Here is a 15,509-nt window from a genome sequence, read left to right as displayed (position 1 = left end):
ATATTCTAATGTGTTTTAAAACATTAAGGGCTTAAAATAGGTGTTTCCCCTTGAAATGGGAGCCTCACTGACAAAATGACTCAAAAATGAGGTAATTAATTCAGGACCTTTTTTTAAGGTCTAAATTAACCATCCCCTATCTGCAGAAAAACACAATATATTGCATGAATTGTTCAACTACATACTCAAAAAGTTACATACTTCATCACAGCCAGCCATTAACCTTTCAACCAGTGAGCAGGAAGATGGGAAGAAGACCAAACAAACAAGAGTTTTAGAAATGCAAAGATTTTGCTTTAACCCTCCTAAGACTCATAAAAGCCAAGGTAAATATTGGTATGGTTGAGAACCATGAAGAAATGACAACCACTGGTTGAAATATACACTCTGGTTTTACTATCCACTACTGAGTCTGAGCTGCGCTAAAAATACAGTAAAATTTAGAATGAAATAGAGCCAAACGCATCATCACATTCAGGGAGTATCTCCTGTAAGCTGCTTTCCAGGTAGCTGTGGATTCCACTAGAGGGCAACAGAGCGTGCTCAGAGAGCAACTTGGGCTTAAGGACAGTGTCTGGTTTTAGGTCACCAGTTCAGTGTGCAAAACAGTCTCCATTTCAAAACCACACTGGATCCCTGAATGCCTCTTATATTACCAAGCACTGTGTTCTGATAAAAGGACTCCTGTTTTAAAGTTAGTCATACGGGCATTTTGATTTCTTAAATAATATATAAATCCAAATATTTTGCCATAATCAAGTATCTTCCCATCAAACTACTCAACAATTTGATAACTTTCAAATTTAATAAAGTTTAAAAAAACAGAATGTACTGTAGCCTTTGATATTTTAATACTTAAATTTAAAACATGTAATGGTTAAATCAAAACACATCGGTAAAAAGTACACTAATAACACTACCATAATGTTAACTTAATATTTAATTTAACAGCTAGCATTTGAGCACTTACCATATGCCCTACTGTGCTGAGAAGTTAATACAGTTTTTCAGACACTAACCTTGTAAGATAAAAACTCACATTATATCCATTTTTCAAATGGGCAAATTAAGGCTAATAGAGACAAAATCTACCCAAGGACACATAGCTAAAAAAGGATAACGTTGAAAGGACACTTTAAAATTTGAGTACCAGATATCACATATGTTCTCAGAGGCCAACTCACCATGACTAGAATCCAGGAGATTTTGGCACTTCTTCAAAATAAACCCCTATGATAGTCAAAGTGTAGGCTAAGACAGAAACATTCTTTCATTGTACCTTACCACAGAATAAAATTTTACTGTTGCGTATGTATTTACTTTTTGTAAAAACCATGTCAGTAATCCGATTTACATAAGAGAAGTTACACATTGCAGTATTTCAACTGCCTTCTACAAACAAGAAATACTAACAAGGAAAACAATCATACAAGTTCAATAATCAGGTTCTCACACTCAAAAAATATCAGCTAACGATAAGCTTTGCAGGGGCTTTTTTTTTTTTTTTTTTAATTTTTTTCTAAGGTTTATTTATTTTTGAGACAGAGAGAGACAGAGCATGAATGGGGGAGGGACAGAGAGAGAGGGAGACACAGAATCTGAAACAGGCTCCAGGCTCTGAGCCATCAGCACAGAGCCCGACGCGGGGCTGGAACTCACGGACCATGAGATCGTGACCTGAGCCGAAGTCGGACGCTCAACCGACTGAGCCACCCAGGCGCCCCTGCAGGGGCTTTTAAATGTCAGTCTTCAGACTTCTTAGAGTCATTATGTATAATAAGGAGAAACTGGTAAGTGACTATTACAAAGCTTGGGTGTGTGACCCTGACATTATTCCTACACAAGACAACAGCATGACACTGAAGTCCTACAGAGCAAGAACTCACCCAGTGAATGGAGTTTCAATTTACGGTGTACTTTGGAAAGAATGCACAGTGATCGACTAATCTGAAACATAAGATTTTTCCTTGTCCTACAAAATGTTAAAGCCCAGTTAGTATGAAACGTGTGAAAACCATCATCATTTTAAAAGTATAAAACAAAAGACACTGCATTGGTGTCCTACTGCTGTGATAACAAGTTACTACAAGCTTGGGAGCTTCAAGTAGCACAAATGTATCTTACAATTCTGGAGGTGAGGAGTCTGAAATGGGTCTCACCAGGCTAAAACCAAGAGGTCAGCAGGGCTGTATTCTTTCTGGAAACTGTATAGGAGAATCCATTCTTTCACCTTTTCCAGCTCCTAGAAGGTGTCTGCATTCTTTGGCTTCATTTTTTACAGCCACCAGTGGACAGTCAACTCTCTCTCGCATTGTATCTCTCTAATATGAACTCTCCCGCTTCCCTCTTTTCAATTATAAGGACCCTTGTGATTACACTGGGCCCCCCCAAATAATCCAGAATAATCTCTCCATTTTAAAGTCCTTAATCACATTTGCAAAAATCCTTTTCCCATGTAACATACGTCTCACTGGTTCTGGGGATCAGGAGTAGACATCTTTACAGGCCATTACTCTGCCTACTACAGACAGCACAGCATATAATTTGTGCATTCAGCAATCTTTCTGAAAAGTAGTTACTGGAATACAGAACGTATTCTCCTAGAAAGCAGAAAATAGTTGTTAGACAAGTGTAGTCTACAGGGTCCTGAAAGTAGTAATCTGAGACCTGAAAAGAAGGATACAAGGGGTGGCAACACAGGTAAGACACCTTTATAATAAATTAGGTGCAGGCTTCAGGCAAAGAGAGGTGAATTTATATTTGTATGATATACTACTTCTAAATTAATTTTGTTATACTCCATAGTTCTATTACCTACCCTTTCTTAACAGTGGTGCTAACTATGTAAAAACAAAGTCATTCTTATTCATAATTCATGAGTTTTCATAACTAGAAATTATAAATACAAACACCCAACACACTACTTGGCACTTTGCAGAAGAACGAAGGAGTTTGGAAATGTGAATTCTAGTCTGATTCTGCCACTTACTACCTTTGTGATCTTCAGTACGTCACTGACAATTTCTGGGGCTATTTTCAGAAATTAGGAACAGGGATAATAAATAGCTCTCACCTGCAGGGTCGCTCTAAACTAAAATAGAAAACATAATCGCCAGAGAATTCTGGGACACTATTGGTGTTCCATAAAATGTTAAGTAGCTGTCATTGGGTGAATACGTCCATAGCCTTGGGAAGCCAGAGAAGACGCATTAGTGTAAAGTTGTGAATTTTTAGATACTTATCCCAAAGAACTTAGATCATCAGACAGATACATAAAACAAGAGAATTTTAAGAATGCCTGTTATAACTGTATAATTCAGTTGCACCATAAGATTTTATACAAATATCAGTTACCATAAGATGCAAAATTTCAAAGCTGCTCCAGTAATATTTTGACAAAATATAGGAAAGATATAGTGCAACATGGTAAAAACTTGGCTCCCTGTGGAGGGGCCTCTACTGGGTAAGCAAGTTAACACAAAAAACCTCCCAAAGAGGCACCATGTAAAAGCACGTGCCATGCTGGTCCAAGGAATAATCAAGATAAGCTCCCAGACAAACCACTTCTGGGACCAGAAGTTTTGAAAGTCATTGACATAAAGAGCTGACTCCAGTATATTATCCCACTGTCTGACTGTGAGGATACCATTTAGCCCCCAATTTCAGTTTTTACAGAAGTATACTGGATGGCTCTTCCTTAGCCTCACAAAATGGCCTCAGCCTACAGCACTTTCTGATTCTAAATTTGTTTTTCCTGCTTCATCCTCTCCAGCTGGGCCATCAAAAGTTCCTAATTGCCATTTTCACCTGTAGCGCAAGTCTTTCCTAGGAGTTGAGGTAAGTGGGCATTGGCCAAGGATTACTCACATCCATCCATGCCTCTTTGGGCTTGCATTCTATATTCTAAATCCAAGAGATCATTAGATAGCCAATTTGAAAATAGATGAACTATAATTTTATCTAAGCTTCATATTATCTCTAAGATAATATGGCTGAATTTGATATATCGCTAAACATTGAGAAGTATCACATATAATTACTTCTTAATCTAAACTTTGAAAAAAGTAATAAAGTCTGGCAGAACCTTATTTCCACACTGGATACATAAACTATTAGACAATCTTAAGACTTCAGAGAGAATGTCAGGGGGAAAAAAAAGTGATGCTCTTTTTCACTTACATTATTTTTGAAAAGGGCAAAGGGGAACACATTTTTTCTGGCAATATCCAAAGTATATATTCTCATCTACTCTGCAAAACAATACCAATTAAGCTTCATGTATTTAATGCAATAGCACATTAAGGAAATGGGTAAACCTTCACCCAGATAGCACTCATCCTTTGCTAGGGTTTTAACTGACTACCTCATTTTTTTCACCTGATTCACTAGTGGTGAAGCCCCTTTAAAATAGAGATTACACATAATAAAAGCTGTTTCTCTGTCTAGTAAATGGATTATAGTTTAAAAGGGCACTGCCAGGAGAGTTAAAAAGTATTCTCTAAACGGAAGAGCTCTGTAGGACAAATGATTTCCCTGAGCACTGTTCATGAAAACATCCTTCCTGTAATTAGGTCTCGCATGAGGCTGGGTGAGACATTTTCTTCTGGCCCTTCTTCTTTTTTTTTTTTTTTTAATGTTTATTTATTTTTGAGAGAGAGAGAGACACAGAGAGAGAGTGCAAGTGGTGGAGAGGCAGACAGAGAGGGAGAGACACAGAATCCGAAACAGGCTCCAGACTCTGAGCTATCTGCACAGAACCCAACACGCGGCTCGAACTTGTGAACCTCAAGATCACAACCTGAGCCAAAGTCAAACGATTAATTGACTGAGCCACCCAGGCGCCCCTCTTCTAGCCTTTCTTAAACTTGCTACTTTTTGACTTTTAATTTTAATATACCGGTCATCAATGAAATCTGAGAAGGGAAGACTTTCTTCATTAACGAACAGACCAAATGTCTAGACTATTTCAAAATAAGACGGTTGCAGAAAAGTAGGAAGTGAAACAGAAACACAGAAGTCAAAGTCGTCCTTTAAGTTTAGGAACTTAAATAATACGTTATTATTTACTGTAAAACCAAGCAATAAACACGAAGTATGCATCAAAATCATGTACACCGGGAGTCAAGTGTAGAGAGTAAAGGTTTCTTTTTCACTCATGAATTCAGTAAGTGTTCTTTGAGAATTCAGTTTGGTAAGAGATTGTACTGGATATTATTACTACAAGGAACACAAAGGAAATAAAAATCTTCTGGTCCATGTCCTTTAGGAACTTACAATCTATTCAGGGACATTAGTCCCTTATGAAATGAGTTATTATTATGCAAAGCAAACCAGCAAACCAGAGTTGAGTTTGCTCAACAGAAAAATAAGGGGAAAAAATGGATAGAATGTTGGCAAAGACTAATGTAAATTTGAACAGTCCAAAAAGATCTTACAGGAAAGGAAAAATGTAAATTTTACCTGAGTTCAATAAATCACTTCTCCATATTCTGGTGCAATTGGTTAACACACACACACACACACACACACACACACACACACACCTCCCTGAGAGTGCAGAAAAGCAAAAGAGAGAAACATAGATACACACATAAATAGCCTAGAACAAACAGTGCTAAGGATGTACAGGAGGAGAAACTCTGAATCCAGGATCACTCGTAGAGGTGGGCTGGAGTTCAATTAGAGAGGACACCTCAACCATTGCTAAGAGGAGCCCAACGCAGATGTAATATACAATGTGTCTCAACAGCAAAAATCCTGCGTGTGGCAACTGAACAGTTTATTCTCATATTTTCCAGTTTACCATCAGAAGAAAAATCTTACTAAAATAAGATATTTGCAGTGGGAGTATCCTCAAATAGTTGGCAAAATATGTTCAACCTTTTTGCAATAGTCAATTTAGTGGTCTTTTTTGTTTTTTTGTTTTTTGTTTTACTTTAGCAATGGAAACAAAGACTATCACAAAAGACCGTTGTTTGCCAGCTGCTTTAAAAAATAAAAAATTTCACCATAGTTCTTTGTAAGACTTTTCTCCCCACTGTATTCTCTAGTTTGAAACACATTCAAATCACAGGCATTGAGTTGAATATTTAGCAAGGGCCAAGAATAAACCCCAAAGCCAACAATGGCAATGAAAGCTCCAACAGCCTCAGAGCCTGACACTAATTTACTAAGACACATGAGGAACTCTTGGGAACGAAGTGTCTGCTAATTAGGCCACCATAAACAGATTCCCAAACCTTGACAAAGTTTTTCCAAGCATCTGATGAAGAACTTTGATTTATAGGCTGTTCAGGTGAAACCTGAACAGATGGTATCTTTTAACAATAACTGACACATGAGTTTGTTAAGGATCTCAATCTCTAGGAAACACACAGCTCTAAAGAGGAAAACAAAGAGGAACAGTTTTAGTCATCTACCTTATCTTTGTCTTCAACGACATCTGCCAAAACATCATCTGGATCCAGGATTCCTCCATCCGTGTATTCTAAGTGATGAATCTTCACCCAGTAGCCAGGATCCTATGGTAGAATAATCAACAAGTTTCACGACTCGAGCTTTTTAAAACTACATTTTAATTTTTTAAAAAATAATAAGTTGACTCATTAAAAATAGGCCCTAGTAATAAAATGTTTGAACAACATAAATAAATGTTACCTCTTTATTTCAATAAACATTTGGTATTTTTATCCTACTTCAGGTAAATCAGTAAATCAAAGTATACATATTTCATCAATTACCCTGGAAGATAAATCACCATGCAAAAATAAAGTGCCACTGTTATTTGACAAGGAATTTCAAGAAAGTTTTTATAACTTCAAACGAGGTAATCCCAAGAATACTTTGGGGGGAAAAAACGTCTTCTTGGGGGTACTCTGAAATGGGCTTAGAAATTCACACTCAGATTCTCAAAGCTGTAGGGGAGGAAAAAAAATCTAAGGGCAGAAATCTTTGATGGCGATCATCACTTTACAATCTATCAAGTGGAATGGGATAACCACTGACTTCTTCACCTTTTTAAATCTCCAGGCTGTATGCATGTCCTCAACTCCAAGATTTGAGATGACATCTGGAGCAAGGGCTCCACAGGGCGGCAAGTCGAACTGGGTTTGGAGCTGAAACAGTTCACTCAACCACAGTAGTGCTTTAGGAGATTTCCAAGTAATGTCTTAAAAAACCTACTCAGGAATGTAAGGACTAAGAAAAGGAAGTTATTTTCCTAATTCTATATGTGGCTACATACTCATGCTAGAACTCAGAATTAGATGATGTAGCTCATTGGGTTATTTACATACTGCCTATTTCCAGAAAAGATATCAAAGCCAACCATAATAATGAGACAAGAACATGAGCCAATGAATGAAGAAAAATATTAGTAAGTTTTTTACAGAATACCCAAGCTATCATCGATTTGGCTCTGTGATTCTCTGAAAGCTTCTCAAAGTGGGAAAATTTTGAGCTTTATATAAAGCACACAGAAAACAAATAACGTGCCAGTTTACAAGAAGGAAATTCTTCTAGGATAAAGCCCTAAGCCTTTACCAAATGAATCTTTATAAAGGAGAAGAACTAACACAGCCCACAGAATTCAACTGCAATATTACAAAAGCTAATAGAAATGATTGTCACAGAGCCTCCCCTTTACCCACTCCCTAATAAAAGGCAAGGGCATACTATATTAAATAAGAGTAAAGCTTTTAAAGCATCTATTCAGAGGGACACTGAAATGTAACCCAAGAACATAGCTTTTCAGTAATCTGACTAGATCAAGTCATAGGCTTAAAAAATCCAAAGGAATTCTTCTTAGATAGGCTTTTGACTTCAAAATTAAGTTTTCTATCAAGTATCTGACAAGCTATTCCAAGTAAAATGAAAGGAATTTCGTTGCATCTAATATTAGACTTATAGGTAGAAACACTAATGATTAGGAAACTTTAACTGCCTGGTTCTCTTGCCCTGAGAGATTGCCAAAAAGAAAAAAAAAAAAAAAAAAAAGGCAGCCACTGTATAACCAGGTAAGAATAGCAAAGCACACCCATCGGTCAGATTCTTTAATCAGAGATCTAAACCAACTCAAGGTCAACGTGCTATAAAAGGTAAGCTAAGTACAACAGACTAGATTCTAAATAAGGAGAACACCAGAGTAGACAAACACTATGTAACAGCCACTGCACCGTACAGAAAAGAAAGAGCTCCCCCAGTCATCTTTGGGAATTCAGTCTTTTGGCTATGGCCATGCTACGAGCAACATAGTTTTTCCAAATACACGCAGGACTTCTAATTGAAATCTACAGGGTATTACATTTCCTTGTAAAAATTGCCTTCTTACAAAGGGAGTGCAACTTAATTAATTTCTATTAATGTCCATTGAGTTGGGTTTTGATATATTACAACACTATAGATGAAATCTGTTGATTTTGACCATGTTTGTAAAAGGTGATGTATTATAAAGAGTTCTAAAGAGTTTGTTTTTTTTTTTTTACATATTCAATTACTTAAAAGACCTCTATTAAGTTGTCTGCTTTTTTCTCATGCTCCGTTTGTAAAAGCAGATTTTATCACCTAAGATTGAAGTAAACAACTACTCCCAACAATTGCAGTGTAAATTAAAATATGCCTGTTTTCCTGCCTAGAGGTAGGAACAGAAAGAAGAAAACCAAACACTCCAATTTAAAATAGGGAAACTCAGGAAGTAACGAAGGACAGGATCTGATCAGTAGCAAAGGGAGCAGACAAGAGGCAGCTCCATGGGGCCGTTAAGTCCCACAGCATTCTGCTATCCCACACGTCCGGCTCTAGGACGTTCTGGAAAATAAGCCCTAGGAGTTGTAACTAAGACATTTATTTCTAATGGTCTAATTGTGATTCGAAAGAGTACAGGATTTGAAAGTTTTGCAGAACTAAATCAAGTAATAAAGTTATTTTGATACATTTTGGAATAGTATATTCAATCAAAAAAAAAAATTAAGTGAAATACATGGGCCAGAATATAAAAAGACTGTTTGCAACTCTAACACTGCCATCTCACTTTGGCACTGCCATTTTATACACTCTAGCAAAGAGTAGACTAATGATGAGCACACATCTAATTCTGAACGAAAACAGACAAGTTATATGAAAGGAGTCTCAGTTAATATTTTACATGTCCAAGGGAGGTAAATCAACAAACCCAGCGCATACCAACTGTGATTTTGTCCCCACGGTATTTTCGCCATAGTGCTATAGATCACTTTAAGAATATACATACAATATTAGCAGCCAACAGCCATTATAAGACCATAAATTCACCCTGACTCCTTTATGTATGTAAAAATTCAACCATTACCTTGCAGTCAAGATTTTGCATTTCATTTACTTAGTTTTATGACCATCAGGAATAAAACTGATCAAATATGAAAAGATGTTCACATATGCATCTTGTTTCACACAATCATTTGGGAAAGTTTACTGTATTTTTCAGGATCATGACGTTAATTTACCTCTCTATTGCACAAATATCTGTACTACATAAAACTTAAATTATTTCAAAAATATCTGTAGTAAAAGTGTTACACAATAAATCTTAGAACTTATACTCCTAGGTTCTTAAAGTATTGAAAAAATAACATAGCACGCATTGCTTCCTCTATTTCTGATAGTTTCTTATCATTTTTAAATAATACATACTTAAATACTACTAGAACTTTAAAACTAAAAATAGCCACAAGGATGAATTGGAAAAGGAAACAAAAATATATGCATTATGGAAAGACCACAATTATAGGAAACTTATAATTAATCAATGCAGAAATTGTTCCAAATAGGCACGGATATTAACAGCAACAAATATCCTTCACTGTGGGTAGAAGACATGAAATTTGACCCTATACCTTAGAAAATCTCTATCAGCCAGAGTTCTGAAGAATAATAATTTTCACCTGCAATATCAGGAGGACTAGACTGAGAAGCCAGATGCTAAGATGCTGTGACTACCAAGCACTGAGATGGTGTCAATCATCAAAAGAGAGAAAACATGGATGTTTCTAAGCTAAATGCATCTGGCCCAAAAAAGAGAAAAAATAGCCTGCAATGGCAGCAGGTTCAAAAGTGAGGCAAGCACTACAAAGAAAGAGCCAGTGTTGGAAAAGAGCTGTATTTAGCAGTGGTGACAATTACAGAACTCAGTAATGCAACTGGTTTTTCGGTGACTTCATGTTGTGACACAAATAATTGTACCTGTTGGAATACAAGAACAATTGCAAAATTAAAGTTAATGGAAAGTTAAATATTTTCTGTGTAGAATTTAATTTCATGAATTTGGTGAAATATATCCATAAAATGACATTTCACCATTTGATCGTCAACATCATCAAAGCAGATAACTTTAGTGGTTACTATAGGGCAGGTGCTATATGTACTATGAGTTTTATAGGATTAGCTTGTTTAACCTCAAACAGCCTCATGAAATAGTTATCAATCCATTTTACAGATGAGGAAAGCAAGGCATGGGCACGTGAACGGACTTGCCCAAGGGTAAATGCTTAACAGCAGAGTCAAAATGTGTTTTTTAAACACAGCAAATGAGGGTTGGGTTTTTTTTTTTTTTTTTTTTTTTTTACTAATTAAAAAAATATTAACAGAGGATTCTGGGTGTCTCAGTCTGTTAAGAGTCCAGCTCCTGATTTTGGCTCAGGTCATGCTCTCACAGTTCCTGGTTTGAGTCCCATGTCAGGCTCCACACTATCAGTGTGCTTGGGATTCTCTCTATCTCCCTCTCTTGGTATCCCTCCCCTGCTCAGGCTCATTCACTCACTCACTCTCTCTCTCAAAATAAATAAAGAAAATTTAACAAAAATCACAACTGCCTAAGAATAAGGCAGGGGATCAGATCCATCTCTGTTGCTACTTAAGTATATGGATCCGGGCAAGTCATCACTACTCTGGCCCTTAGTTCTTCATCCACAGTGAACATGAAGGCTCTCTGGCCTTCTGCACAACACAGCACATGCAAGTCACAGTGTAGAGGACATGACAGGGCAATAATGGAAGGCCCCAAAATATTTCCCTAAGTGTGTCCAGTGTTTTCCAGGTGAGAGAAGCTTCAGAACATAATTCCTCATAATCATGAAATTAAATGTTGGAGAAGAAATGGAATAAGATCTTCCTGCTCAGAGCAGAGATGAAGCTTGAGGCATCAGAAATTAAAAAGAGAATTATGAAGGTTTTCATCCATGCACACTTTAACTACTTCTATCATAATCCTCTGCAGTTATTCTCCCAACTACTCCAGACCAAAAGAGAGTATGGTGCCCCAGAACACCAGCACCCAGGAAGGAGACAGTAGTCAGAACAAGTGTAGAGACTGTTTGGGGACAGGTACAGAGCAAGAGTCTCTGAATAACCAACCACAGACAGTGTAGGGAAAAAGCAGTTCCTGAAAACGATGCCTGAGCAAAGCCTAGCAGAGCAGCACTGACAACTGAAAGGACAGAATGAAGCCAGAAAAGGAAGTAATAAATCTTGATATTATGAGCTGGCCCTGACTTCAGAATACCCCTCTAATTTCCTGAAAAAGATTAACCAAGAGTATGACAGGAACACAAGTGATGCCATTTTAATCATGTTTCTAAGGAACTCAAGAGAACTAGAATTGCAACAAGGGTTTTTATGCTGGGTTGAAAGTAATACCCAGCAATCTCAACAGAATTAAAAACCTCAATTTATATAAAAAATAAACGTGAATAAGTCCACCTGTAAATTTACTCCCAGCTTTAAAAATCTATGAACCTACCAAAAGAAACTTGATATAGCCATACCAATGTTAGATAAAGGAGCCTTTAAGAAACAATACTAAAGGTAAAGGAGAACATTTCGTGATAAAAGGATCAATCCAATGGAAAGAAAGCAATTCTAAACCTAGGTACCTGATAACTTCAATACATATGCTGCCAAAATGGACAGATATTTAAAAAATAAATAAATAGGGGCGCTTGGGTGGCACAGTTGGTTGGGCGTCCGACTTTGGCCAGGTCATGATCTCGCGGTCCGTGAGTTCGAGCCCCGCGTCGGGCTCTGGGCTGATGGCTCAGAGCCTGGAGCCTGTTTCCGATTCTGTGTCTCCCTCTCTCTCTGCCCCTCCCCCGTTCATGCTCTGTCTCTCTCTGTCCCCAAAATAAATAAAACACGTTGAAAAAAAAATTAAAAAAATAAAAAATAAATAAATAAACAAATCCACTTAACTACAGAGAACAAACTGAGGGTTACTGGAGGGGAGGGGATGCATTAAATGGGTGATCGGTATTAAGGAGGGCACTTGTGATGAGCACTGGGTGTTGTATGTAAGTGATGAATCACTAAATTCTACACCTGAAACTAATAGTATAATGGGTGTTAAACTGAAATTTAAATAAGCCTTGAAGAAGAAAAAAATCTTTAAAAGTAAATGCAAAATCACAGTGAGACTTGTGGTAGGAAACAAAGATATAAATCATCTGACTAACACAGTTAACAAAGGGGCCTACCTTATTTATATTCCATACGTATAAGACACCATATCCATAAAGATTAGAAAAAACATTCTCTACAAGTGCATATGGAATATACACCCAATTTCAAAAGTCCATAATCACTGAGAATATGTTCTTTGATCAAAGAGTCAATTCCAGAAATACACCTATAAAATGCCAGGCTGTTTGGAAATACAGTTCCGAATAATCCAATTTGAAAAATAGTTCTTAACATAGAATAATTAAAACAGCATACAAAAAAATTATGAGATGCAGCTAAAGCAGTGCTTAATGGCAAATTTATGGCCTTAAATGCAAATATGAGAAAAAAGAAAAGCTGAGCCCAAGCTAGAAAAAGAGCTATTCAAACCCAAATACAGAGGGAAGGAAACAAAGAAAAAAAAAAATAGGGGCACCTGGGTGGCTTGGTCAGTTAAGCGTCTGAATTTGGCTCAGGTAATGAGCTCTCGGTTGGTGAGCTCAAGTCCCATGTCAGGCTCTGTGCTGACAGCTCAGAGCCTGGAGCCTGCTTCAGATTCCGTATCTCCCTCTGTCTCTCTCTCTCTCTCTCTCTCTCTCTCTCTCTCTGCCCCTCCCCCATTCATGCTCTCACCCTCCCCCCCTCAAAAATAAAATGAAAACATTGAAAAAAATTTAATAAAAAGAAAAAATAGAACAAAGTTGGTTCTATGAAAGGCTTGATAAAATTGGCAAATACCTAGCAAAACTGATCAAAAAACAAACAAAAAAGAAAAAACACACAAATTTCCACTATCAAGGAAAAAGACAAGCAATACCATCTTAGATTTTACAGCCATTAAACATATATGGTAAAAATTTAGACCTATAAAATTGCCAATGAAATGAACATTTAAAAAAAATACAACTTACCAAAACTGGCCAAATATAGGAAACAGAAATACAAAGACAACAATTAAATTTTAAAACTTTCCCATAAAGAACCAGACTCAGATTACTTCACAGATAGTATCTTCCTAATGTTTAAGGAAGAAAGGGTGTCACTCTCATACAAATACTTCTAGAAACTACAAGAGAAAAAATTTCCCATCCCTTTTTTTTAAGTGTATTTTTATTTATTTTGAGAGGGGGAGGTGGGGGAGCACAAACAGGGAAGGGGCAGAGAGAAATGGAGACACAACCCCAAGCAGGCTCTGCAAGGCCAACGCAGAGCCAGATACGGTGCTGGGACCCACAAACTGTGAGTTCATGACCCGAGCCTAAGTATATGTGCTGCCGAAGCGAGCACTTGACCCGAGCCTAAGAATCAGATGCTTAACTGACAGGTGCCTCTCCCATCCTTTTGTTTGAGGACAATGTAACAAGGATACAAAGGCCTTACAAGGGCATTATACAAAAATTATAAAATTTGCAAAAATTTGCATATGGATAAATATGAAAAAATTTTCAAATAAAATATGTGTAAATCAAAATTCAGTGATATACGTAAAGGATTTATTCCCTTAATGCAAGAGTGGCTTAAAATTCAAAAATCAACTGAGGTCGCCACCTAATGAGTAAGGGAAAAAAGGATACAAATTAGATGATCACAATGGATTCACTTGAGACTATTCACCACCAATTCACAATAAAAAGTATCTTAGCAAACAAGGCAAACCTACAATTAAAGGCAAACCAGTAACAGAAAACTCAAAAATTAAAAAACAGCAACATTTATAATAGCATCATCAAATCAAATATTTAGGAGTAAGTCTAACAAAAATGCATAAAACCTTTATGCTAAAACTTACCAATTTTTACAAAAAACTAAAGAAGAGTTTCAAGGATTAACAGAGTCAATATTCTGAAGATGTTCATCTTGCCCCAAATTGATTAAGGATGAGTTAGGGTTATGACCAACCAGAATTCTCAGACACTGATCACTGGAGTGCACATTTTATTAAACTGTTGAACATAAACATCCTACATAGCTCAGCAATCCCACTCCTAGATATATATATCCAACAGAAGCAAGTATATAGAATTACCAAAACACATGTCCTGTAAGATTCATAAGAGAATTCCTAATACCTAAAAATCTGGAAATAGCCCAAATATTCATCACCAGTAAAATGAGTAAGCACCATGTCCATGTAGCAGAATACTAAATATCAACATGAATAAACTACAACTTTATGCAGCAATATGGGTGAATCTCACAGCGTAACACTGATGGGAGTCAAATACCCAAAAAAGTACATACTCTGATTCCATCAAGAAACTCTAAAACAGGCAGAATTATTTCATAATGTTAGAAGTCAGGAGACTGATTACCCCTTGAGAGGGAAAGGGCAGTGAGTAGAAAATGGGCACAAAGGGGCTTCTAGAGTCATGGTTTATTTCTTGATGTGCTGGCTACACTTACTTGTGCACTTTTCTGTATGTGTGGTATACTTTAAAAATCTTTTCATAATTTAAGGACTCTTTGCTTCAAAAAATAGGATTTCTTTTTTCAAACTGAAATACATAATGGTTCCCTTTACACATGACCATGACTACAAATAATTAAACAAGACCTCTAAAAAAGCTGTTTAGAACTAGCTTCCTTAAAATTATAAGAACAAATCTTAGGGCAAATAAAAGAAAGGAATGTAACAGTCCCAAAAGACAGAGAGGCTGGGTTCCCCCACCCACAGAAGACGTAGCTTACTGACCATCAATCATTCAAAACTTATAAGACCCAGAGAGGAGACTTAATGAACCACAGGCTTAAATGAGTCAACAGTGTGACAAATACGTTAAATATGTTACCACTATCGTGAGCTATGATAATAGTACTGTGTCCAAAACAGAGCAAGTAATAATCTCATTCTATACTAAGTGGACACACCATATTTATAGTATTTTCTTCAAAATTTAAGGGGTGGTCATTAACGAACTGGAGAACACCAATATGGGTGAATGGAAAAGGGTCAGCTCATTCATCTTAAGACATGATTTAGGTTTGTTTAAACCGTAGAACACAAAGGAAAATGTTTTTGCTATTTCAAACATAGAACCACAGTT

The 15,509-nt window shown here is 36.8% G+C and overlaps 1 protein-coding gene across 1 annotated transcript in view; it reads right to left on the bottom strand.

Moving 5' to 3' along the window:
* PARD3B (par-3 family cell polarity regulator beta) overlaps positions 1-15,509 on the bottom strand; it is a 1,026,938-nt gene that overhangs the window by 868,591 nt on the left and 142,838 nt on the right. Inside the window, exon 2 of the mRNA XM_040474679.1 lies at positions 6,420-6,521. Coding sequence (XP_040330613.1) covers positions 6,420-6,521 — 102 coding nt within the window. The remainder of the gene's footprint in view (positions 1-6,419; positions 6,522-15,509) is intronic.

This window comes from Herpailurus yagouaroundi, unplaced genomic scaffold, assembly GCF_014898765.1.
Source record: "Herpailurus yagouaroundi ecotype Mexico unplaced genomic scaffold, PumYag 140, whole genome shotgun sequence".
Lineage (NCBI taxonomy): Eukaryota > Metazoa > Chordata > Mammalia > Carnivora > Felidae > Herpailurus > Herpailurus yagouaroundi.
The sequence above is the reverse complement of the archived record's forward strand: the minus strand, read 5'-3'. Positions and strand labels throughout refer to the sequence as shown.